Genomic DNA, 27,359 nt, shown 5'->3' with positions numbered 1-27,359 from the left:
CCATCCCATGGCAGCATGCCTCAAATAAGCAAGGTCACACTTGTTATTAATGTACCAGCATTTCACATTTCCAATGGCTTATCTTGCACTTACATTAATCTGTTATACTTCAATGCTAATCACTTAAATATGTTACATAGACAAATGTATTCCCGAAATTTCATTTTGGTACATTAATTATTTTTTCGTGTTGTGATTTGCTTCCCCGATCAGTGTATAAAACCCAGTCAAATAGCAGATATACCTTGCAAAAGGTGGGGTACAAGAGTTTATTTTTTCAACTCATTCATATGGTTGGAAAAATTAGAAAACAGAATTTTGCCAACAAAATTTCGCTTGGGAAATCTTTCTGCAGTCAAAAAACTTGGAAAATTTCGGCCTTTTTTTTTCAGTTTTTTCAAAATATCTGTTTTTTTGCTCCTATCACTATAACATCTATTTTCTTTTTTAAAGAGCTCAAAATTCTCTACAAAATTGATTGTTGCCATTTTTTCTACTCCCAATATCTAAGGCGCTACAGTGCCTCAAAAATACCAATTTTTCAAATTTTGAGCATAGTGGCAAGATACCTTATTTTTGAACAATATTTTTTCAGGTTCTGTTTGTGTAGTATAAATACATTATACATCATGTTATATGTTGGAATTTACCACCTCACTTTCAGGTATTCAATTTCTCTGTATGCAACATGAGGATTGCTGGGCACCCAACTATTGTGATTCTTACATCACTACCTGAAGTTCACTATGGGCCACCTCAGCCCTGGTATTTGTAAAACTATAAGTATAAAAATACATCATTAAGACACACACACACACACACACAAAATAAATTGTCTCAGGAAACTGAACTATTATTAGCTGCAATAGGCATCCTAATTAGGTAGGTAATTATTCTTGTGTATAAAAACCAACAGTTGACGTTAAAAATAAGTAGCTTTATTACAATTAAAATGCATTGTCAGTTACTAAAAAATGTTGACAGTTCTGGGTGTGTAATACTTGTAATATCGCAGTTTAGCGCACTTGAGACAGGTTGAGCATCACTTCCAATGCTTTGATGGGCCAGGTTCCTCAGTGTCACCACTTGAGTTACGGATTCAGGGTCTGTACATAGAGTTGATCCCAGATTGACCTCTTCTTTAAACAGCGACTCAGCCTCAGCAAGTTCGTTGATTTCGTCAGCGGTTTCCTCAACATCCTCCATACCATCTTCTTCACTGTCTTCATATAAAAATTTTGGCGTATTTTCACAATTGACCCCAGTACATTTCTTGCAAATTGAAGAACATTTCAAACCCGCTTTTCTGCAGGAGCACGCTCCGCCACAGTTCAGCTTGCATGAGCATGAAGCAATGTGAAGAAGTGCTTCAGGTGCTGGATCTTGGCTCATTATAACGGGTATTGGACCGTGGTCACTGTGATTCCAGCCCCATTTCTCATGAGGTTTCCAGCTCCAGTTTCCCATCCAACTTTGGACTTGTTGGTAAGTCCGCAACGAATGATGATGTGCAGCATCTTGTGTAGGTGGCAACCGTACAAGATTCAGTTTGCTTTTTGTGGCAGACTTGGCGAACAGCTGGTACCGCAAATGGTCTAGTGTGTGGGAACTGCTAACACCTCCACTATACAATGCGATAGTAACCTGTTCTCCTGTTGTTGTTATTTCTTCACGGGTAGCATGTGGTTTATTGAACGTGCAAAGTGCTGAGGTTAGGTGTTCATTTTTCGCAACAATATTGCAGCACTTAATTTTTCCTTGACCAAAAAGCGGATGTTGTATCATATCCGCTAAAGGTGTGAGTGAACAGAATATATTCACTGTCAAACTTGTAAGATGCAGTGGAAAACCACTTGTCTTCTGCATTTCCTCTTCCTGGCTTTAAGAAAACTAAGTTTTCAATGCCTTGCCCCAAACCGGTCGTGAGCACAAGCAGGTCAACATCTTCTCCTACAATGACAACACTTCCAAAATCTTTGGTTCTTCAAATGGCAGATGTTACAATCATAACGTCAGCATCTTCTTGTGCCTGGTGCACTTCAATGCTACACTCCAGAAATTCCTTTTTAAGAAGTGTGATCAAATGCATCTTGTTTCATTTGTTGTACAAGAACTTGTCCTGAGGGACTTGGTTCACTATCTCTGATTCAACCACAACGTCAACCGAAGAATGTTTTATGGACTTACGAATCCTCTCAGCACTCTTTGTGCTACATTTGTCTCCCTCACATGGATACCCATCAAATACAATAGCAAATTGAGATCCAAAATGACATTGCAGGTAAGAAACATAGCTTTGGGCTATTGACTTGAAGCAAACATTTCGAGTCCAAGTCACTTTGTGGATAAGGTACCCTCCATCAATGACAAAACATTTACTCGGTCCACCTGACTTCACATCTTCCATTGGAAGGAAGGCATTGTAGAATGAAGATTTTGTTCCTTTTCGCATGCCTTTTTCTGAGAATAGGGACTTTGGGTAAGGAGTAAGTTCATATTTCAGAAAGGCTTTTAACTCTTCTTCACTTTGTTTCATTAAACAGGAGTAATTTTAGTGCTCCCAGCTTCTACAGAATTGAACACAGAAAGGAGAGTCACAACTTTATCTTGTCTACGGAACTTTACATCGTGGAAATTGTCACCAACTATTCTTTTCATGCCTTTTTCCCTCTCTTTGTGACACATATGACAATTAACATCCTCCGTTCCGACAACACCACTGCTGATAGACATTATAAAATCACTTTCAGGTAAGGGAGGGTGCACTGAAAACCAATCTCGCAGCTTATGCAAGTCTATGCCATCTCGTTCGATGCGACAACTTCTTGCATCTACATGCTATTCTGATGTTACTGCGCTCACTTCGCAATACAACTCAATTTCTTCACAAATGTTCTGCATGTGAATCATACCCAATGTCCATCTGGTTAATACGCTATCCGTAATTCCTCGGCCAGAAGTAAGTCCTCCAGAACTCTTCATGGTTCTGATCAATGTTTGTTCTATAGTCATGTCAGAAGGAACCCCTGACCAATACTTTTCTGATCGCCGGATTGTAAAATGTCCTTTCGTTGTGAACTTCTCACATTCTGATAAATCCATTTTTTCCTCGAGTTTCAACATATCCTGTAAGTAGAGGTGGCCACTTTTAGCGTACATAAAATGTCCAGCTGAATGGAAGTAGGGAAGCATTTTTCGCACGCTTTCAAGATGAAGTTTCCAATTGCCTGATCGATCTGCTTCAGTAAATTGTTTCATGAGAGTGACCATCTTGTAGTACTGAACCCATAATTTTGCTGTGGGTCCCTTACTTTCAATCAATGTTTATACTACACAAATAGAAACTGAAATAACAGTGTTCAAAAATGAGGTAATTTGCCACTTTGCTCGAAACTTGAAAATTTGGTATTTTTTGACGCCCTGTAGCGCCCTAGATACTGGGAGTAGAAAAAAATAGTAAGAATCAAATTAGTAGAGAATTTTGTGCTCTTTAAAAACGAAAATAGATGTCAAAGTGACAAGAGCAAATGAAACTGAGATATTTTTAAAAAACTGAAAAAAAGTCCGAAATTTTCGAAGTTTTTTGACTGCAGAAAGTTTCCCCAAGAGAAATTTTGTTGGCAAAACTTGGTTTTCTAACCTTTCCAACAATATGAATGAGTTAAAAAAATAATCTTCTACCCCACCTTTTGCAAGGTACAGGCTTTTTTTCTGACAGTTTCACTGGACTACTGAGCAAACGAGTGCCCTGCAAGCATTGTTGACAAAATACTGTGCCTTTTAAATTTTTTTTGAGCAAAATGCTAATAGTGTGAGTGCTCACGGGTTAACAGAAAACAGAAAAGTTTTATTTATGGCTTGTCTGCAAAAAAGTTTTATTTATGGCTTGTCTGCTTATGATTAGAATACTGTTATGGAATCTGAATTGTCCGAAACTTTGTAATCCTCCCTGTTTTAAGATTCAAACTATGTGAAATAATGTCATCCTCACAGAGCCAACAGCAGGAGACACCTTTTTGTACCCCGTCTACCAATGATCCCAACCATTTATTTTATGCAACTTCAGTTGCCAATCAAGGTTTCATTGGCGGTAACAATAAACAATGCTTAAGGTCAGCGAGAGTGGGGAAATAAACAATGAGAAGGAAGGGAGACTACATTGAGAGGAGAATGACGAAACAGACAGAGGAGGGTGGAGGAGGAGGAGGAGGAGAGAGCTTGGAGAGGAGGATGAGGTTGTCAGGGAGGGTGGGAGGAGAAAGACATGGACAGAGAAAGGTGGGAGAAGGAGATATGGTGTATATCCAACTCCCATACATATTACCATTTGTGAGGCATTGCTGGGTTCACAAATGGTACTTTATTTCCACCTTTTGTATACCAGTTCTGACTGCCTTCCACTATCCTTTACTGATTGCACTTACCTTTTTAACTTTTCTATTCTGCATTGCCCCTTCCCTTCTCCCAAGTGTTAATCACAGGTTTGAAAGAGAGAGATTAATTACGTTTATTTTGTTTTCCTGTCATCCCTGCATCAGTTATATTTATTTTGGTGCCTGCTAGACAGGTTCTTTTCAGCAACAAAAATGTATGCACTTACAGTTCACTGCTGTTGTATTTAAGTCTGTATCAGATGGATTGTAGTTGTCAAATGTTTGCTCTTGGTGAGATAATACATTATTAGCTGCTCTGAATGTTTATGGAGAATATAGATTGGTCTAATCATTATGTGTTTTGTTATTCGTTTTAGTTCCAACTAGAAGAGGTGATCTGGAAGTCCTGGGCTTCAACATGATTCAGTGGGCAGCCTCAGAGCTTCCTTGGGAGAAAAAAATTTCTGAACCTCCACAAGTTATTCAGAAAGAGAAGATAAAATATATGAATGATGTGTCAAATTTAATGAAGGCATGTTTTAAGAAAGGAAGTCCACCACGTAAGTTGAGTTTATAGCTTTAGCTCCATATTGTCATTATGACACTGCACATATATGTTGTAGATAACATTGTGTTATTGACACAATGGAAACTCTCTCTTTCTCTCTCTGTCTGTCTGTCTGTGTGTGTGTGTGTGTGTGTGTGTGTCAGTTTTAGTCACATTTAATTGAATTAATTTCAGCAGCTGCCCATTTGACTTAATGAAAGGTTAATTTTTTAGATGTCACAAGTTAATTTCTTATTAGACTCTTCGAGTGGGAGTAGAACCATCAAGGACTAGCTCAGTTTATACTTGCATTTAGCATCTATTTTTCATTCCAAATTCCAGTGAACATGTCGAACACGTCTTTAATAATTGAAAAAAAAAATCAGTTCTATAAGACTGAGACTCTCAACACATTCTTTACAGGAGATTACCGACATGCTGCAATATTTAGAGAGATTATCCTCCAATTTTTGCTGCCTTTTATGCAGAGCCATCAAGACTGGAATAAACTCTATAATACTCTTTCTTCCACCTTGCATTATATCCAGAGCTTCATCAGTAGGACCTGAACATGTTATAAATTCTTTTATATACTCAAACTCATTTCTTATGAAATTTTTAAATTACAACATTCTGTGTAACTGCATCAACTTCAGTGATCAAAGAAATTTCTATCATTGCGTCATACAAACTATTCTGCCATGAAAGAACAGATACTCAAAACTTTTCCAAAAACAGCTTCAGTTATTTCAGATGATTTTGAGTGTCCAGCAGCATTCCACAAAGTATTACATTTTTGTATGGTCTTGTGATGCACTTTGGATAGTGTGATTTATTCTCCATTGTCGGAAGATAATGAGTAAAATCACTTGTAGTGCAGAAATAGAGCATGTGCAGCACATCAAAAGTTTGGTGGTAATTGGTTGCTTGTTCTGTGATACATGTGTTCTCACCGAAAAGAAAATTATCTGACACTTCTGGAAATTGTCATCATCATCATCCTCTTCGTATTTCGCTGTTATATATTCATCTTTCTCTCTTCCTCTGACTCCATTTTAACTACTAATAGATATACGAAGTGTTTAAACAGTTTCACTAAATTCTTTGTGCATTTCATCAAGTATTGAGGCTACATGATCGTAGATGTGAACTCCAGAAAATCTCAGACCTAGTAGTCTTTTGAATTATTGATTGAGGTTATCATCAATCCAGTGGGTCGCTACCCCAAAAAATCTTCTTGTGTGGCTTGGCTATATGTCAGCAATTGTTTATTTATATTCTTTATCTTGAATTTATAATTTTATTTCTGAAATGAGTTCCTGATGAAAATTATTAATTTTTGTGGTGACAAAACAGCATTCATGGATGGAAAGAAAGCCAAAGCGCATTCGGTATATCTGCAGGGGGCATCATGCAACAAGGAGAGCTCCCCAGTGGTGTGATCGACTTTTTGGAACTATCTATAGAGTGATGTAGGTCAAGATCCCATGTATCGCACACAGCAGCCATTCACCTGGCTGGGTGAATTTAAGTAATTGACAAGAAGAAAAAACAATTGGAATTTTGTGTGATACCCAATATCGTTAGAAAAAATTGCATTACATAGTCTGGTTGCGTGATATAATGGATAAGAGAGCAGCTTTACATGCACGAGGTTGTAGTATCAAATCTAGTCATTATTTTTATTCAGTTAATTAGTTTGCATTTAAACTTTTATTTCTATTCCTTTGTCACATCATTTTAAAACATCAAGTCCCTCTCCAGGCTGAAAAGTTGAATATCGTGGTCCTTAACTGGCCCATTTCAAAAAAGAAGAAGAAGAAGAAGAAGAAGAAGAAGAAAGACGGGTTTATAAGTAAAATGAAATTCAAGCAAAATGAGAAATAGATATAATCAACACAATAATGTGGGCAGAAAAACAGGATAATAAAAAAAAGGAATTAAATCAAAATTAATAAATCAACTGAAAACATATAAATAAGGATTTCAAGTGCAGAAAGAACAATAGGAAGAAAAATGAGAGCAATTGAAGATGTTGATATTATGAGTAAGATTATGTGACAAAGGAATGGAATTCAAAATTACATTTAAATCAATCAATTCAATAAAACTGATGATCAGAGTCATTTCATTAAAGATTTTAAAATTAAAAAAAAAAAAAAGAAAGCTAACTGCACCTGATGAGATTCGAACCCTCAACCTTCTGCATGTGAAGCTTTTATGTCATCCACTATTCTAAGAAACTAGACTTATATAACACAACTTTTTTAATGCTATTGAGTGTCACACAAAATTCTGAATTCTTTTTTTCATCAGTTATTTGCAAATGAGGACCAGCCATGGTGAATGGCTGCAGTGTGTGGTACATGAGACCCTAACCTACATCACTGTATGGATAGTTTCCAAAAGTCAATCACACCACTGGGAATGTCTCCTTGTGAGGATTCTGCTTGGTAGGTCAGAGGTGCACTACACAAAGGAAGCAGCTGCTCAAGTGGCAGAGTGCAAATGGTGGTGTTTGGGCTAGGCGGTAGTTTGAGGTGCTCTGATAAACACTAGCCGGTCAATAAGCAGATAGTGAAATCGGACCATGTGCAGAGTAACAACACTTTAACTGTCAAAATTTTATCAGTTAAGTGTCGAAGTATTCGTAACAAAGTTTCAGATTTTACTGCCCTCCAGGAAAGTTTTTGCACTCAAATTATATTCTTGGGACAGGGAGCTGGCTGAAACCCAAAGTAGAAAGCTCTGAAATATTTAGTGAGTCGTGGAACATACATCAGATAGACAGATAAGATACCATAGGACAAGGAGTGTTCATTTCAGTTGACAAAAAAAAATTCTCTCTATTGATGCTCAAATTGAGGGTGACAGTGAAGTTATCTGGTTGTGTGTAACATGGTGGTGAAACAAACTTTACTGTTGGTTTATATGACTGGGTCATCTATGGAGTCATTGCAGGGGGTACAGATGAAAAGTCTTGTGAAGTACTTTTGAACACATTTTCTGAAAACCGTCTTGAGCAGCTAGTTTGGCAGCCTACACGCAATGGAAATATCTTAGACCTTGTAGCTACAACTAGGCTCAACCATAAATCAGTCAAAAAGGCTATGAGAGTGTTTCTGCTAGGAAGAGCAATTAAGCAGTTGTTAGCATCACTCTTAGACAATGAATTGACATCATTTGGTATTATAGAGGAGTTATAGTCAAATTTTAAACTGATTGTAAATTGTCAAGTTGCGTGTTGGCTTCTGTCTTTGGATCTTGAACCGACATTTATTCAAAGATTTTTTGACATTTCGCCTCCACGAGTGGCTGGCATTATTGAAGCTTCACGTTCCATAGCTGGTGGCGGACGAGAGTATGTTGTGCTCTGGAGAAGTATGTGCCTAGTAAGCAGATTAAAGACTGAAAAGACCAACCATGGTTTAACAACAAAATTCAGAAAATGCTGAGGAAGCAAAGGCTGTTCAAAAGGGAATGCACTAATTATGACAGGTGAAGGTTAGTCGAGATTTGTACATCTGTGAAAAGATCTAAGTGCAAAGCAAACAACTACTACCACCATCATGCCTTATCAAAAGATTTGGCCAAGAACCTGAAGAATTTCTGGTCCTGTGTAAAATCGCTAAACAGGTCTAAAGCTTCCATCCACTCACTCATTGACCAGTCTGGTGTGACAGTAAAAGATAGTAAAACAAAAGCCGAAATTTAAGTTTTGTATTTAAGAATCGGTCATGCATGAGAATCTTGCAAACATACCGCCGTTTGACTATCACACACTGTCTCATGTGGATAACATCATAATAAGCATCCCTGGCATTGAAAAACAGCTGAAAGAATTGGAAACAAGTAAGTCGCTATATCCAGGTGGAATCACAATTCTTACGAAGAGTATTCTACAGCATTGGCCCTCTTACTTAGCTTGCATTCATTGGGAATTTTTCACCCAGCATAGAATCCCAAGTGACTGGAAAAAAGTGCAGGCAACACCTATACATAAGAAGGGTAAAAAATGGACCCACAAAACTACAGTCCAATATCCTTAAAATTGAATTGCTGCAGAATTCTGGAACATATTTGTAGTCTGAATATAATAAGTTTCCTAGAGACCAAAAAGCTTACGTCCAAAAAAATCGGCACAGTTGTATAAAGCATCGCTTCGGGAAAACTTAGCTTGCCCTTTTCTCACATGATACGCTACACTATGGATGAAAGGCAACAGGCACATTCCATGTTTCTCGATATCTGAAAAGCATTTGACCTGCTGCTTCTCTACAGACTGTGTTGTTCAGAAGCATGATGCAGTCAATGTTCATGTATTTATTAACAGCTGTAGCAGCATGCATGCATATCCGAAGGAAAATTGCATCATACTTCTGAACAACACTGGCATTGCAACATCATATTTATCTACCAACACCAGAAGTGACTTTCAATTAAAATGTCTCCCTCGTATGGGAATATACATAATGAATGTACGATGACAGACTGTTGATGACTTATGGAAGTTTGGGTCTGGCCATGCAACATGATCGGATAGGCTAATGGTAAGCAATAAGCAGGACATCATCGTTCAAATCTTGGTCAGGCAAAAATTCTCATTATTGCCATTCCATTATACAGCTGATGGTTGTCCATATTCACAACTGTGAATACATTTCATGTAATCCAAAAGTTTGACACAAACATTGCAAAAACAGAACAACAAATAAAAATGATGGCTAGTGACCTCATAGTTGACTGAGAGTTGAACAAGTTAAATATTTTATGACAAGAAAGAATCATTGCTTCCATCATGAATGAACTTACAGGTTATAAGTTATAGATAATCTTCATCAAAGCCATTTAGTATTATTTTGCTTGATGTCTTTTCATGTAGCCTCTTAAAAACTGGAATTATCACAGTTGAGTGGTGGATGATTAAAGTCTCCTCTGATGGTGACAGTATGATTCGGAACATATATACTAGCAAATTGAGGTTTTTCTCTTAAAGTTTTCGGATATGTTTGATGAGTGAGTACGGTACGTGATAGCACCATCTAATTACAAGTTTATGTCCACTCTCAATATTGAGATTTGATTGAACAGTCTTGCTGGCAGATTAAATTTTTATCTCACTGGATATGTATTTCTTGTGCACTGCAACAAATACACCACCTCCATTTCCCATTAACCTATCCTTTCGATATACACTTAAATTTATTCCAAAAATCTTACTGATGTCTGTTTTGGATTGTAGCCAGCTTTCTGTACCCATCAACTTCTTGTGATCAATTTCTCGTGGTTGGGGCTTACAATCATGTAAAATTTTTTAAATGGTCTCATAGTCACCTTTGACTGTAAAATTTATTTATTTTCTGTAGTGCATGTTTGTCGGTGTGGCTGTAGTCAAGTGGTATTCTGAAAGACATTCAAAGTGAAAATACAGTGTACACAAAGAATGGCACTAACATCATGCCATGCATGTCTGGATCACGGGGTCCCAGATTCAATTCAGGCCAGGTTGGGGATTTTCTCCGCCTGGAGACTGGGTGTCTGTGTTGTCCTCATCATCATTCGGAAAGTGCCAAGACTGGAAATGGAAAGATTGGTGACTTTTCCAGGTGCTGATGACCACAGTGTTCAGCGCCTCTTAACGATTCCAACTTAAAGTGTGAGTGTGAATCTGAGTTATTTTGGTTTATTCCCCCAAACCATCTTCCACTTATTTACGAGGTGACTTACTAGGAATTTGCAGCCACTCTTCTTTACTGGATAGCCGGCTGCTGGAAATCCTCTTGACCTCTTCTCCATCGAATAACGCTAGGTACAGAAATTCTTAGACTCTTTGTACTTATGAAATAAGTAGACATACAGACTTTGCTTTTCGTCAGTTAACGGTGTATTTGACTTTTGTACACAATAAAACTCTCTCTTTCAACATAAATATTTAACTTCCGGTAAGTCCCTCGTACAGTCAAATGTCAGAAACAAGTTAAATTACAGTTAAAAGAAAGTTGGCTTTGGTACCACAATTTTTCTTAACATAAATCAGAAAATAAGTCTTGCCTATATCAAGGTTACGTCAAGAGTTTTCAAGAGTTCTTTTTCAACTGTCTTTTGTTTTAATAACAATAGTCAGTGACCCCATAAGCACAGAGCTGCATATAAGCTCCATGGTTCTTCCTTTCACACTCACTAAAATATCTATAGATTGCCCGACAGGTACTAGTCGGTGCTGTTCATCCGCCACGTCTACTTTCTTCCCGTAAATAATTTTAAACCTGCGCGCTCACACACACACACACACACACACACACACGCACACGCGCGCGCGCCCGCGTCACGTGCAGTAGGTAGGATTCTACTCATATCCAGAATATCGTGTGTTCGAGACGGTAGAAGGCTGAGTGGTCCTAGAATGTTCACAGAAATTCTCGAATCACTACATATCCCCCCCCCCTCCCTTTCAGATCGAACCCGCGATATTTTATACATAATCATTATACAAATAATATCACTCATAACATTTCATATCTTAACAGTATACATTTCTTACATATGTTTATATACATATCTTTCCTTCCAATAACAATTCTCTGTTCTTTCTTGAACAATATTTTGCTTATTGTTTCTCTACTCTTTTCTTATTTTATTTTGTTATTAAGACATGAACATTTACTCTTGGTTTTAGTCAGCTTTACCAATATTTAGGAATTGTGAGGGTTCTTTTTCTTTTCTTTATTTCCTCTTTTTTTTTTTCGATCGTAAACTTCAGGTGTTTATGGCTCATGAGTAATCTATTTCCTATCTTTTGTACTATCTTTTTCCTAGTATGTACTATTTTCTTTATTTGTAGCTTGGAGGGACTCTGGACAAAATGGAAGTGTTCTTTTGACACTCATTTATTTCCATGAAACATAATAATGCTAGTCATTCATAGAATTCACACTTCTGAGAATAATCCCTATAAAATTTGTGACTGTCCCCTTCTCCTAGGATCACCTATTCCTTGCTTGTGGGCTGACCTCATGGGAGCACTTACTCTTTCCATTCTGGTAATTACGCCCCTTACAAAACATCCGTATTTCGTAGGCCACAGATTGTCCTATCTCCATGTCGGTATGCCTGCCCTTTATACTTAGTGATTGCCAGGTACGCCCCCCCCCTTATCCTTTCTGAGGAGGCCTCATGGCTCATTACCCTAGTATACATTTCTATGTATACCACAATTAAGTAGCTTCTAGTAAAGATAGATTTATATCTTAAACTTTGCATTCACTCTTTAGTATATCATTTACTCCCTAAATCCTCCTCTACTTATCATCTTCTATATTTTCAATAGATACTATGTATACATATACTATTTACGTCCCACTATCCTTCAATTCGTTAGAGTATTTATTACACTGATGTTTCTTAATGATCAACATGACTCATTCCTCTCCTACTTTAGTTTTCTTTCTTTGCTCACACCTCTTTTTTATTTATCCATTACTCATTACTACTTTATTGTTGTTTGTTACGTAGCATTTTTGTTCCATAAACTTATATGCTTTTCTCTCTCTTTGCGCATGAGTTCATTGTGCCTATTCTAACTTCTATTTAGAACTTCCACTGTTTTTTGTTTATGTGCGCCTCTTCTTATGTACATTCAGTGTAGAACCGTCATAGCTTCCTATATATGGGTGCGTATTTCCGTATGTACACACATTTTCCTCTACAACACCTGGCGGTTCTCACATCGTGACAGGCTTTGCTATAGGTTGTGGGTTATTAGTAGCTAAGCTTGGTTCTTCAAGCAGCAACCATTCCTTTGTGGGTATTTTGTGTGTAAAGTTTATATACTTAGATGAAATAAGGCCTTCTAATGTATCTCCATGACCTCAGCCTCAGCTCTGGATCCAGATTGAACAATGTTTTCCCCATTACTACTAATTGTGGGTTGTTTACCAAAATGAGATACTACATTCCCATTCTGTGTTTTATGGTTACTCTGTACAAATTCTTGAGAAGATACCAGGAGGAGGATGTTTCTTTTGATAATTGTCATTACAACTTTTCTTACTGTACTGGTGTAATTTTGCTGTTTGCCTCATGCTTTTTAAAATTATTTCTGCTATTTCTTTTATAGTTCAAACTTTCACTTTGGTGTAAAGTTTTGTTGCGGTCCTTATTTATTGCATCAAGTGCATCAACAAAAGACAACAAGTCTTCTATTATTTTCCAATCACTACACAAGATGTCATTCCTCTCGTAGATTGTCAGTTGTCTAATTAAAATATGTACTAATCCTTCTTCTTCCATTGACTTACGTAAATACTTTGCTCATGTTAAATGCAATCGAAATATTTCCTTATAGTACCCCAAGTATTATTATAATATTTTGGGTCCCATAGATCTGATATTAACTTTTCTTGAGCACTGGCTGACCAGTACTTCTCTTTAAATTTCTTTTGAAAGGCTCCTCAAGAGGAAAAATTCTCAATATTTATTGTTCCCCATTCTGAGACTTCCCCCTAGTAGATACCACAAAGCAAATTCGATCTTCTTGGAATCTTCCCAATTTTTTGGTAAAGCTTTGGTTAGCCTAAATCTTTTTAAGAAATGGGTCGGATGTACATCTCCATCGGGCGTAAATTTAGGGAATTGTCTAGATAACCCTGAATTAGCTCCCTATTGCAAATCAGTCACCACTTTACTAGTTAATACAACATTTGGTGGAGTTACCCTTTCTTCTACATTGTCTTGAATAAGCTTAAATTATTTCCACAGGTCGTCCATACCCTTCCTGGTATCACTAAGTTCGGAAGAAGGAATAGCTGATACGTTTCCAGACTTTCTTCTCTCAGTAACCTTTCGACCTATAATTTCTCCAAATTGTTCCTCCAAACTAATTACATTTATAATATCAGAGTTAGCTACTTTCTCTTTGAAATTTCTTTCTACATTATCTACCTGTGTATTGACACTTGTAATTTGTGATTGAATGACTGGCATTAATTCATTCTGCTTATCTACACTCTCTTTCAAATCATTCAACCCCTGCCTTACATCATTATACTTAACATTGTACACATTTTCAAAAGATCCTAACTTTTCGGTAAGTTCGGATTCTACATTATTACATTTTCTCTCAATGTTAAGTTCTAACCTTTTCGATAAATCTTGAAAAGCGTTACTCTGTTTCTGACTAAGGTCAATAAACATATGATTTATATGAGTGGTCAAAGAATTTGTCAACTCCTTCTTTAAATCTACTTTTAAATTCTCTACTTTATTACTTACTGTGTCGAACTCGGTCTTCAAAGCACCCACGCCTTCGCATAGATTACTAAATTCTTTGCTTTGAGAGTTGAATTTAGCATTTAACAAACCTAAATTTGTCATTTCACTCTGAGCATTTAGAGTTTCATTCTGGGTATTTAATTGAGAATTTACTAAGTCTAGCTCTTTTTCCTAATTTTCATGGCCATAGCTGGGTCTTGAGTTTCCCCAACCTGTTATATATTTTCCATACTTTTATATGCCTTAACTCTTGTAAGCATTTAAAACTAACTTTAAATATGATAATTACACAATAGAAGTTCACTCAACAGTGTCTTCTACAACTTCATACTAAAGTAATCAAGTTTTGTTTCGCTCTCACCCTGTGTAGAATTTGCGTTGCGTAGGTGAGTGGATGTGGAGGCCGGTCACCACCAGTGAACAACAGCTAGTGCCGGCGGTGTCGGATGAATGTTTGTTTCCGCGTCTGTGTCCTCGCGATATGTGTGAGAGCTGCATACTCCCCACACTGGATCTTCTTGGTTGAAATGTTCTATGCATACTTCTTCTTAGACAAATATGTCAAAACCCTCTTTTCTGTTTTTATTGTTGCGAATTTTTCATTTCTTCACCATTTTTTCCATTTAAATTTTGCTCTGTTGGATACTTGAACATATTCCAATTTCTTGAAGTAATTCCCTTGTCTTATTATGTTTGGTTGCTATGGCAACATGTAACAGCTTCTTTTCTCGTTTTTGAGTTAAAATTCCTGTTTTCTCGGTCCTCTTACAGAAGTCGCCACGTTCTAACGTTTCCGACTTTTAAAGTGTGAGTGGGAGTCTGGGTTATTTCAGTTTATTCTCCTTCCACTTCTTTACAAAGTGACTTGCATGGAATTTGCAGACACTTTTCTTTACTGGATAGCCGGCTGCTGGAAACCCTGTTGACTAATTCTCCATCAAATAACGCTAGGTACAGGAATTTTTAGACTCTTTCTACTTATGAAATAAGTAGACATACAAGTTTGCTTTTCGTCAATTAATGATGTATTTGACTTTCATACACAATAAAACTCTCACCTTCAACATAAATATATAACTTCCAGTAAGTCCCTCCTACAGTCAAATGTCAGAAACAAATTAAATAACAGTTCAAAGAAAGTTGACACTGATACCATAACTTTTCTTAACGTAAATCAGAAAATAAGTCTTGCCTATTGCAAGGTTACATCAAGAGTTCTTTTTCAACTGTCTTTGTTTTAATGACAATAGTCAATGACCCAATAAGCACAGAGCTGCATATAAACTCCATGGTTCTTCCTTACACACTCACTAAAATGTCTATGGATTGCCAGACAGGTGCTTGTCAGTTCTGTTCGTCCACCACGTCTACTTTCTTCCTGCGACTGTTTTAAACCTGCACACACAAACCTTTCTCGCACAGTAGGTAGGATTCTACCATCCCACACTCATATCCAGAATATTGTGCATTCGAGACGGTAGAAGGCTGAGTGGTTCTACAATTTACACAGAAATTCTCGAATCACTACACGCCCCACAAACCAACGTCATCGTCATCATGCCGTGCACGTGACAGTTTTATTAAGAAAAAAATGCCAAAATAACACTTTAATTACACTGCTCTTTAGTACATGTCAACAACTAAAAAAATTCTTTATTCCTCCACCTTTTGTGTGTCCAGAATTTTTTTAATTTTTTTGACCCTGTATTGGGCTACATCCAGTGCTTCATTCTTGTCAAACCATATTTTATCAAGGGTACACTCATTGGGCATTGAGACATTGTAGGTGATATGCCATGTCCTGGACATCGTCACAGTTGCATTTGTTGTCTGCTTTGTCTGTGAGGCACAATATAATTGGATTTGTTTTGGTTGGTGCTACATACTTTCTTATGAGATTCATTGTTCTTCAATTCTTCTAGCTTGATTCATTGCCGCTCACCATCTCTTATGAGGCTGGGGCACATTTAGCTTAATACTAAGCAATCTCTTGTGGGACTGAAGTCAGTCTGTGCCATGCAAACCACTATACGGGGTGTAAATTTTAAGTTGACAAACCAGAATAACTCGAAAAATAAGCTTCACACGAAAAAATGTGTAGAATCCAAAGTTGATTATTTTTGAGGGGGACACCTGCTGGTGCTAAAATTAGCCTGCTGCCCCAGCCCCCTGGGGCGGGGCGGGAGGCAACTTTAAAATTTCAAATGGGAACCCCCCTTTTTTATCGCAGAATCAGATTCTACATAAAAAACTACGTACATTTTGTCTTAAAAATTTGTTTTGTTTCTTGGTTGTTGCCGCTGTAATTCAAGAAAATCCATGTTCTCATTTTTGCGTGGAAAATGGTTACGGATAAATAAAAAATACTTATTTACTTCATAAAGTTTGATTTGCTAAAACTAAAACTCTCCCCATAGGGCGGGGTTTGAGAGAGAGGAATTGGAGTTTTACAAATGTTGACCGAATCTACAGAAAAAATTAATATTTGGGTCAACATTTGTAAAACTCTAATTCCTCTCTCTCAAACCCCACGCTATGGGGAGTGAGGGAGAGTTTTAGTTTTAGCGAATCAAAATTCATGAAGTAAATAAGTAATTTTTATTTATCCGTAACCATTTTCCACACAAAAATGAGAACATGTATTTTCTTGAATTACAGCACCAACTACCAAGAAACAAAACAAATTTTTAAGACAAAATGTACATAGTTTTTTATGTAGAATCTGATTCTGCAATAAAAAGGGGGGGGGGGGGTTCCCATTTTAAATTTGCCTCCCACCCCATCCCCAGGGGGCTGTGGTGGCTGGCTAATTTTAGCACCAGCAGATGTCCCCCTCAAAAATAATCAATCCCCCAGTGTCGCTCCACTCTCCTTCCCTGTATCAATTTGGGCTTTCAGTATGTATGAAGATTTGCTGTCACAACGAGCTTGCACACTTTGATCCTATATTTTGCCAGTTTACTTGGGATATACTGTTTGAATGGATAGTAATCTGTAAATGCTATTAACTGCTTTTTGGAAGTAACATTTTCTTGTTTTTTATAGAGTTTATGAGGAACATCTACCCATTTCTCCCAAAGACTTATCAGCTGACACAAGTTTATCAGTACATCATCTTCCCCCCACCCCCACCCCTCCATCAGATTTCTTATCAAATCACATGACACATCATCTTACAGAATGTTTCATTTCACGATTACTCAAAATACGTTCTGCCCAGTATACTCAATGTAGAAACTTTTTTTTAGATTCCCCAAGTGATTGGTACACACCCACAAGAAATGAGAATCCTAAATAAGCATAAAAAACAGAATTGCCAATGTTTGTTCATTGCTGACTATAAACTTGCTGCTTCTCAATATTTGACATTTCTGTTATTTTATTTTCAAATACTGAACAAAATATTACTTCAAATGAACTTTTGTAACTTATTCTGCTGGTTGCATACCTAATAACTCTTCTGGTACTCTTGACATTCGAAGTTGATTTGTGGCCGTGTTGTGCTGATGAGGTAACTGTCATTCATTATATCTGTTATTGGAAAGAAAAGTCTGTGAATTATTTTGTACAGGCTGTGAAATGTCTTTGCTCTCACTGATGTTGTCTTCAGACTCTGAAAGTATTCCTTCATTTGCTGAGGAATTTACTAATGCTTTCAGCTCAGTATCCGTCAGTGACTGACTACCATACTGTCACAATTTAGACAATAAAGATTCAAATAATTGAGAAGTGCTAATCAATTACTTGGATAAAAACAAAAACCAAGCCCACTTGTTGTAAACACAGATTGTTCAAAGGAAGTTAGAACTATAAAAATCTTTAGTACTACAAACTATAACAGAAAAAAAAAAAAAAAAATATTTGCGATTTGGGTAATCATATCTGTGTCAGGTCATTATGACCTGAACATTACATATATCACTATTGGTGTTTACCACCAAACTATTTAAAATATTTTTATAAGTGTATTGTTCATGTATTTTGAGAAAAGGTAATTGAATTCTATAAAGCTATTGCGATATTTAAATAACAAGAAACAAAATTTATAACCATTTTGTCTCTCATAGACCTAGACAGAACAGGAATGTGTGTGTTCTTCAGTTGTCCTGCAGGTTTCAATAACACTGCTATTTTAGATTTCCTCCACACCTTTGCGACCTTGCATGTGTTTAGTCAGTGATTAGGGAGTTGTAAAATCCATTGTTTGGCACTAAGGCCTAGGTGTTTTATCTGTTCCACACTTGTCTCTTTGACCCCCAGCTGCTTTCGCATTTTTCGTTAAACTCAGTTTGTGATTAAGTTCTTTTACAGTAAATGGTGTTTTAAACATGTTTGATTCTTGGCTCTGGCTTCTCATGTTAGATTTTCCAATTAGTTGGTGCTGCTAGGGTATTTGATTGGGTGTTAGTGTAGGAAATAATTTGATTATCGTAGGGCCTTTTCCTAAGTTCCAGGCCACTTTGCTGCTGTGTGTCATATCCATTCTTTCCAAGGTTTCGAAGTACTTCCTTTGCCCCATTTCCATGAGTGTTTCCCTGAATAGGACTACCTCTTTACCAAAAAAGTCCTATTTGTAAATAAAATGTGGAATTTGTTACGGGACATCGTGGAACATTCCTGATTCAGTCCCTATAGTTTCACGAAGTCCTGATAGGTGGTGGTGTTATACATAGCTTTCAAAATGGTGTCTGTATTGGAGGTGTGTTCCAAGTAGAGAGCTGTCATTGATTTCCTTTTGGTGGGAAACCAGAGCATCACAGGTATTCGTAAGCTCTCGCAAAATATCTATGGAAACCTGTCAGTGAGCAAAAGCACAGTGAGCTGTTGAACACGGCATCTGTCATCATCGGTATAAGTTGTGCAAACCTGTCCGATCTCCTGCGTCTCGGCTGTCCACCCACAGCTGTTAGGACACTCTCATTCGAGGTAATCAACGGATTACAAACAAACACTTTATTGATCAAGTGGGTGTCTCTGTTGGTAGTGCTGACACACTTGTCCACCATTTGGGATATTCAAAAGTATGTGACCACCAAGGTACACACCATCTAACAGAAGACCATAAAGAGCAACGAAGGACCAACTGTGTGGAATTGCTTGCGTATTATAGGGCTGATTGTGACAATTTTTTGTTGAACATCATCGAAGGCACTGAAACATCGGTTCATCACTTCAAATCAGGAACAAAATGGCAATCGATGGTGTGGTGCCGCACCACCTCTCCTCTGAAGTAGTAGTTCAAAGCTGGTAAAGTCATGGTGATGGCCTTCTGGGACTCTGAGGTGTTAGTCTGTTTGATGTCCTCCCTCAAGATGCAGCAATACTCTCTGAAGTTTATTGTGCTACCCTCAGGAAACTGAAGAAACAACTTCAGCGTTCGTCACTACAAAAAAAGCAGATGAAATTCTCCATGTCCGTGAGAATGTAAAGCTTCACCCAAGTCTGCATACCTGAGAGGTGGTCACCAAAATTCATTGAACTTTACTTTTTCATCCATCCTGCAGCCCAGATCTTGCACCTTCTGACTTCCATCTGTTTGTCCCAGTGAAGGATTACACTCTGTGGGGAGCAATATGTGGATCACGTGGAGCTTATTGATGTTGCAAGATGTTGGCTTCATTGTTGGCTGTTAGAGTGGTACCATTCGGGCTGTTTTTATTTTATTTATTTTTGTGTTTTACAAGTGCTTTGGCAGTTAATTGCTAGGATTTTAATAAATTCAGTGTTAACAGGAATTTCTTTGGATCTTAAATTAATACTTTAAGGTTCCCTATAGTTGTTATGTGGACTGGATAGTGTGTCAACTAGCCTAAAAAGCTTGCTGTTATGCCCCACAAACACATTCAGCTACCTGGATAGCAGCTTGTAATGTGTAATGCACTTCTGAGCCTTTTAGTGACACTCTGCAGTTCTCAACTCTTTGACACAAATTGAGGCCCCAGTCAGTTGTGGGGGCGATGATGCAGATTGTAAATTATGTTGAAATTCCATAAGTATTGCTGATCTTCTCAGTCACTAGAATGATCAAAGTATTATCTCAAAGTCCAGACAAATGAAGCTAGATTTCTCATTTTGGACTTAAAACTGTTAAAATAATTCTTTACTTTATCTGCTGAGTTTTTTTGTAGAAATTTTCATTTAATTTCTGTTATTTTCTCAATTTTATACTGATAAGTGCACAATCAAGAAATTAGTCGCATGAAAAGTTAATAGTAGACAGAATGACCTAAAATGAGGGGCAACTGTTCAAACACTGTAATGACACACATCTGCTTGGAAGATGTAAAGAAGTGAAAACAGTTGTTTAGTATTTCCATGAAAATGGTGCAGCAAAGTGCTTGTCTCATTTTCCATTTGGAACAAAGGATGTGTGACTAATGTAAGTGTTAAATGAGGATAACTGCCTTATAGTATGAAGAAAGTGGCGAATTTTGCAGGTTTATTGCTGTATATTATCCTACAATTTTACTGACAGTAATTAACATCCCAGTCTTCAAGGAATCACATCAGCTGTGGTTGAGACACAAGTGTGATGGATGGGAACACAGAAATATGTGTGCCTTCTGATTAAAAATTGCTTCTCTATGTGACAAGAAGTTTTTTAGATGTTGTCCTCGGACAATTCATTCCTGCGTTGTATGCAACTGAGTGCAAAAATCTCTCTCGCTCTTGCTGTTCTTACCATTAAAGGTGATGCACGGGGGTAGGACTGTTCAGGATTATGGATGTGTTATGTAGTCAGATGAATTGCACTCTGCTCGTATGCAAATGATTTTTAACATCAAGTGCATCATAGATATCAGAAAACGGTCTCAGAGAGTTGTGTGCAGGAAGTGGTACCAGCTGGAAGAGGCAGTTTGACATTCTAGAGATTTTTAAATTACATCAATCAGTCCTTCAGTTGAGGCCAGAAGTACCTGGAAACAGATCAGCTATGATGACTTTCTGGAAAGCAGAGTTTGGCATTGTTCTGTTATCTGGACAAGCACTGTAACATTCCTATCCTTGACTTTGTGTTGCAATTCACACATCTTGGAAACTGATATCTCCACATGAAGAACAGTGAAGATCAATTAAATATCTGGGTGGAAGAGAATTGAACTCATTGGAAATCTGTGAAACAATTTGAACAATGTTCCAACATTGGAAATGCTGGCCGGCCACACAATCTCTGGTTGAGCTTCATGTTTTATGAACATCATCAGCAAGCCATTTACTTTCAGAAAGAATCTTTTACTTTTCAGCAGAGTCTGCAGTGTTTTGAAACTTCCTGACAGATTAAAACTGTGTGCTGATCTGGGATTCGAACCCAGATGTGCTTGCTGATTTTACTCAGTACCTCTCTTACTCATCACACTTCACAGGAGCAGTCACACATGCCTTGCTGGATTAACACTCTCGCAAGAATGGATATTTTAGATATTGCCGGATAGCTCAGTAAGGAAAAGGATTGCTTGTGAAATGTGAGGTTACGGGTACACAGTCTGATCTGTCAGGAAGTTTTAAAGCTGTGCATACTCCACAGTACCATTAAAAGTAAATTATAAAACCACTGTGCTATGCTCTGTCTAAGCCATTTCTCCACAATATTATGACTTTCAATAGTGCTAGTTCAGCAAAGTGTATAGGAGAGCATCCATGAAATTTGGAATGTTGGAGAGGGGTACTGGAGGAAGTAAAGCTGTCAGGGTGGCTTTTGAATTGTGCCTGAATAGTGTATTGCTATGTTTCTGGTCCAAAGAATTGTGTCTATACTGATTAACTATTACTTAATCAGTTCGAGCATGCTTGGCTTTTGTGTAACCAGAAAATAGGCCACATCAAATTCTAGAAGTATAATAGTATTTCTTTGTTAAACAAGCAGGTTCTTTGTATCAGAATGAGACTTAATTGGGAAAAAATATGTTCACTTATTCTCTAGAAATAGCAGTTCAGGTGGAAATAAATCAAAGAGGCTGTATATTGCTGAAATTCATAGCAAAGTTTAATTGTCTCCGGCTGTGATTGTGATCTCAAACTGTTTGTTTGGCTGAAAAAATTTGTCTACCTCTTGAATAGACTGTTGATAAATAAGTACATTAGAAAACTTAACTTTCAAATCCCTTGCCTTCTAAGTACACAGACATATGTCAACAAGTATGTGGTTTATAGCAGACTTACTACTACATCATTACAGTTACTGAGATATATATATATATATATATAATAGCATCAATTGATGTCCATTGGTACATAAGTCACTGGCAGGAGCTTTTCACTATCACTACCCATCAAACCAGTTGTAGCGTTGGACAGTTCAGCATCTCTGTCCGCAGCAGCAGAGACTCTTCCATCAGTGTACTGCACTGCCATTGGTCCCATTGTGAGACAAAGAAAACAAATATATGTGCAAGAAACAATTGTGTGTTAACTATTTAAATTTAAATCAATTGCCTTTATGTGCATGAAATTTAATTATTGCATCTTACCACTGTATTCACTAAGGCGGTAAGAACAGCACTACAACAGCTTCCAATATTCTGTTACACCACATTTCCCTCTCATCAGCCTAGCAATACAGGTAAGAAAGAGTATCATTTTATATATATATATCTTTAATTGTTTGCGTGATTGTGTTTTTGAATTACAGGTTCCCATGAATAATGTATTATATTTACACTAAAGTTTCTTTTGAAATGATGGTCTTTTGAGCAAATTTCAACCAACCATCTTTTATAATATTAATACAGAAATTTTTGTACTCATAGCTTCGAATGTAAATATCTTATCTTAATTAAATCCATCACAAATTTTCACAATTTCAAGTGAACCTTAATTCTAATACAGAGCAAAGAGCTCGTAACACTGTGCTTTTATGCCGACTCACCTAAAGTATAACATTATTGCCTCATTATCTTAGGCATTCGAAGCTGAATACCCAGTAAAAATTATTATAGTCTCATATACTTCATTTACCCATGCTGGGTTGAACAAATCTCTGACATTTAATTATAAGTGTTAACTTTACACTTTCAAGGTAAAATCATTCATACTTACAAGTCTAGTTTATACCCACACCACGCATCACAAATATTAAATTCTCGCTGTTTTAACACTTCCTTTGCCGCCCTGAGGAAATTGTCAATCTTAAGTACTGCTAGCTCTAGCAACTGTGTACATTTTAGGTGGACTCTTCAGAGAAAATTTATGCAGTCATAATCACATAATATGCATCTTGGATTATATTATTAACTCATTGCGATAATAAACATTTTTTTTCATGTACTTTTGTAAATTAAAAATCACTTCTGGTAAACTGTTGGTTGTATACCAGGCTACTTAACCATGCCAAGCATCATCAGTTTGTTACTCTTTAACTGTCCTTCACACGCAACTTCATGTTTAATTGTTATGATGAAAGCAGCTTTTATAAATTCACCAACTGAATAAATAATCAAAGTACAATGCATGTTCCCACTAGTGCTCACATTAGAAGGGAGATACCCTGTATACTGTCTTCAAGAAACATGGTAAGTCATGCAAGATATAACAAACCTTTCATTTTGTGAATGGTTGCAGATATCAAAACAAGGTTTTCCGCACTTGATGCTGAGGAGCACCTAATGGTTTGCATGGATAATGCTCTGAACTATGATATTGATATATTGAAACAATGTTGGTACCATATACTTCTCATAACTGCATTCAGTAGCTTTTGGGAAGACCAGTACAGTGAAATAACACTTGTTAATATTGACATTGAAACCTTTTGCAAAAGAATCCAAGAAATGTAGTAAAACTGGAGAGCAACATCCATACTTTGTGCAGTAAACTTTATTACAACAGTAATTAATATACGATCAGAAAGTATAACTTTAGACCAAACACAACAGAGTCGGTTAGTGGGGCGTAAACACAGCCAACCAGAGCTCTCACACCAGGCACCATCTTTATAAGCAGAAAGACAGGCCTATGCTACTAAGATAGAACTTCATTTCCTATATGACATAGATTCAGGGTCAGCTATGATTTTTCTGAACCATGACATGTAATTGGATGGAGAAAAAATCTACTCACCAAGCGGCGGCAGAACACACACGCCTAAAAGGAGGTTTTAATTTGGCAAGCTTTTGGAGCTAGTGGCTCCTTGTTCAGACGGGAGGGTTGAAGGGGAAGGAAGACGGGTGAAGGAAAAGGAAAGGAGAGGTCTAGGAAAAGGGGTAGATTCGGAAAAGCCACACAGACCCGCGGGTCAGGGGAGGCTTCTGGAGGGGGTGAGAAGGAAAGACTTATCGTTGCGGACTGCACCGGATGAGATTTGAAAACCTCAGAGTGTAAAGATGAAAGACAGGGTAATATGCAGGACAGAAATTATCGCTAAAACATTGTGTACGAGTTAATAAGAGTGAAAATCTATGTAACAGAGGTAGGAGGAGGCTGGCCAAAAAAAATTAAAGATGCAGAAAACTAAAACAGAATGAAGAAAGGAGTAGTTACTGTGAAGAAAAGCTGAGACAGAAGACATCAATGTAAATTAAGGCCAGGTGTGTGGCAAGAAAAAGGACATGTTTTAGCACTAGTTACCACCTGCAGAGTTCTGACAAACTAGAGTCTGGGGGAAGAATCCAGATGGCGCATGTGGTGAAACAGGCACTGAGGTCATGATTGTCATGTTGTAGAGCACGCCATGCAACAGGATAGTGTTCATTGCCAGTATACACCCTATGCCTATGCCTATGCCCATTCTGTTGATATAATAGGCCAAATATTGTTTACATAACAGGTGGTATATGATGTGTAGCTTCACATGCAGCTCTCCCTTTGATAGTGTGTGTTTTGCCAGGTACAGGGCTGGTATAGGTAGTGGTAGGAGGGTGCATAGGGCAAGTCCTGCAGTGGGTACAGTCACAGGGGTAGGAGCCATGGGGTAGGGAGATCGGTGCAGAAAGGGGATAGAGTCTGACAAGAATATTGTGGAGATTCGGAGAGGAACGAAAAGCTATTCTGGGTGTAGTGGGCAAAATCACAGCCATAATGGATCTCATTTCAGGGCATGATTTTAGAAAATCATGGCCTTGTTAGAGTAGCTGATTAATATATTCCAGACCAGGATAATTCTGAGTGACCAGTGGTGTGCTCCACAGTTGTTTTTTGGAGGGATCAGCAGTATCAGGACTGGATGTGATGGTCCAGGAAATATGCTTTTGAACTAGGCTGGTGGGGTAATTACATCCAGCGAAGGCTGATGTAAAATAGTGATGTATTGCTATAAGGAGTCTGCATCTGAACAAATATTTTTCTCTCAAATGACAAGGCTGGTATGCAAGGGAACATTTGACATATGGAAAGGATGGCAACTGTCACAATGTATGTGCTCTTGTTTCTTAGTAAGTTTAATGTGGATAGAAGTGTGTAAGCCGGCCTTCAGGACAACGAGATCAACATCAGGAAAGTGGCTTGGAATTCAGAATAGGTGCATGTGAAATTTAATTGGGAGAAGGTATTCAGAGATTCCAGGAACTTTAACAAGTCAGTCCTGCCATGAGTCCATGTGGTACAGATGTCATTAATGTATCTAAACCAAACCAGGGGCTGAAGATTTATTGATCCCAGGAAAGCGGCCATTAAATGGTTGGCTTGTAGGAAAGAGTCATCCTGGTTCCCAAGGCTGGACCCCTGATCGGTTTGTGTGTCTGCACCTCAAAGGTGAAGTAGTTGTTGGTATATATAAAGTACGAGGGTTGCCCAGTAAATAATGCCCCATATTTTTTTTTCTCCAGAAGTATTTATTCCACAACAATCAAATTTACATATGTGAAAGACTGATGTTTTGTCTACTTGCTTTATTTTTCCACATAATCTCCTTCAAGTTCGACGGCCTTTTTCCAGCGAGACACAAGAGCGTGTATTCCCTGCCGGTAAAAATCTTTACTCTGCCTACGGAGCCAGGTTGTCACTTCGTGAATCACTTCTTCGTCATCGGCAAAACGTCTTCCACGAATGAAATTCTTCATTGGCCCAAACAAGTGAAAGTCTGAAGGAGCCAAATCGGGGCTGTAGGGTGGATGGGGTAACACTATCCAACCCAGTTTCGCGATGTGTTCACAAGTCCTCAAACTTGTGTGAGGACGAGCGTTATCATGCTGAATCAAAACATCCTGTGGGTTAACATGACGCCCAAGGCGCTGGAAGCGCTGCTTAAGTTTGTCTAATGTTTTGACATAAGCCTCTGAATTAATGGTATTGCCTTTTGGCATCACATCAATGAGAATTACGCCCTCGCAATCCCAAAACACAGTCATCATGACTTTTCCGGCTGAAGGACCTGTTTTGAATTTTTTCTTCTGTGGAGAATAAGCATGACGCCATTCCATCGATTGTCTTTTTGTTTCGGGCTCAAAATGATGCACCCAAGTTTCATCACCTGTCACAATCCGTGACAAAAAGGCCTCCCCGTCAACGTGAAAGCGTCGCAACAAATCGAAAGAAATGTCTTTTCTTTGGGATTTGTGATCGACAGTAAGACACCGAGGAACCCATCTTGCACACACTTTTGAGTATCCAAGCTGATTGATAATCACATCCACACTTCCTTTGCTTACTGACAACTCCAGTGCCAATTGTCGAGTCGTAATGCGTCGATCCCGTCGAATGAGAACATCAGCCCGCTGCAACATGTCAGGCGTGACAGCCGTGGGAGGCCTTCCCGACCGCGGCAAATCTCGGAGCTCCGCAGCACCGCCCTCTGATGCTTTCACCCTCTGTGCCCAGCGACCAACAGTACTCCTATCGACTGCAGATGTTCCGTAGACGTTGCACAAGCGTTTATGGATATTGCCCACGGTTTCTTCCTCTGCTACGAGAAATTCAATCACTGCACGTTGTTTCTGACGGATGTCACTTGCAGACGCCATTTTAGAACATTCCTACACCACCGCTCTGTCGGAGGAAATTGAAACTTTGCGTACACACGCGGGAAACTTCAAATAACTCGCACCTAAAGTTTCACATTTCTAATATTTTTTATTTCGGAGAAAAAAAATATGGGGCATTATTTCTGGGCAACCCTCATAGATTGAGGTGAGTAAAGGGTGTCATAGGTCTGGAATCAGATGGGTGCTGACTGAGGAAACTGTTCAGTGGCAGACATGTATGTGGGGGATGTTGGTATAAAGGGAGACAAGCAAGGT

The 27,359-nt window shown here is 38.0% G+C and overlaps 1 protein-coding gene across 1 annotated transcript in view; it reads left to right on the top strand.

Annotated features, from left to right (window-relative positions):
- Positions 1-27,359, top strand: part of LOC126263109 (serine/threonine-protein kinase VRK1) — a 236,124-nt gene that overhangs the window by 192,039 nt on the left and 16,726 nt on the right. The window contains exon 7 of the mRNA XM_049960119.1: positions 4,751-4,933. Coding sequence (XP_049816076.1) covers positions 4,751-4,933 — 183 coding nt within the window. The remainder of the gene's footprint in view (positions 1-4,750; positions 4,934-27,359) is intronic.

Source organism: Schistocerca nitens, chromosome 1 (assembly GCF_023898315.1).
Source record: "Schistocerca nitens isolate TAMUIC-IGC-003100 chromosome 1, iqSchNite1.1, whole genome shotgun sequence".
Classification (NCBI taxonomy): Eukaryota; Metazoa; Arthropoda; class Insecta; order Orthoptera; family Acrididae; genus Schistocerca; species Schistocerca nitens.
The sequence above is the reverse complement of the archived record's forward strand: the minus strand, read 5'-3'. Positions and strand labels throughout refer to the sequence as shown.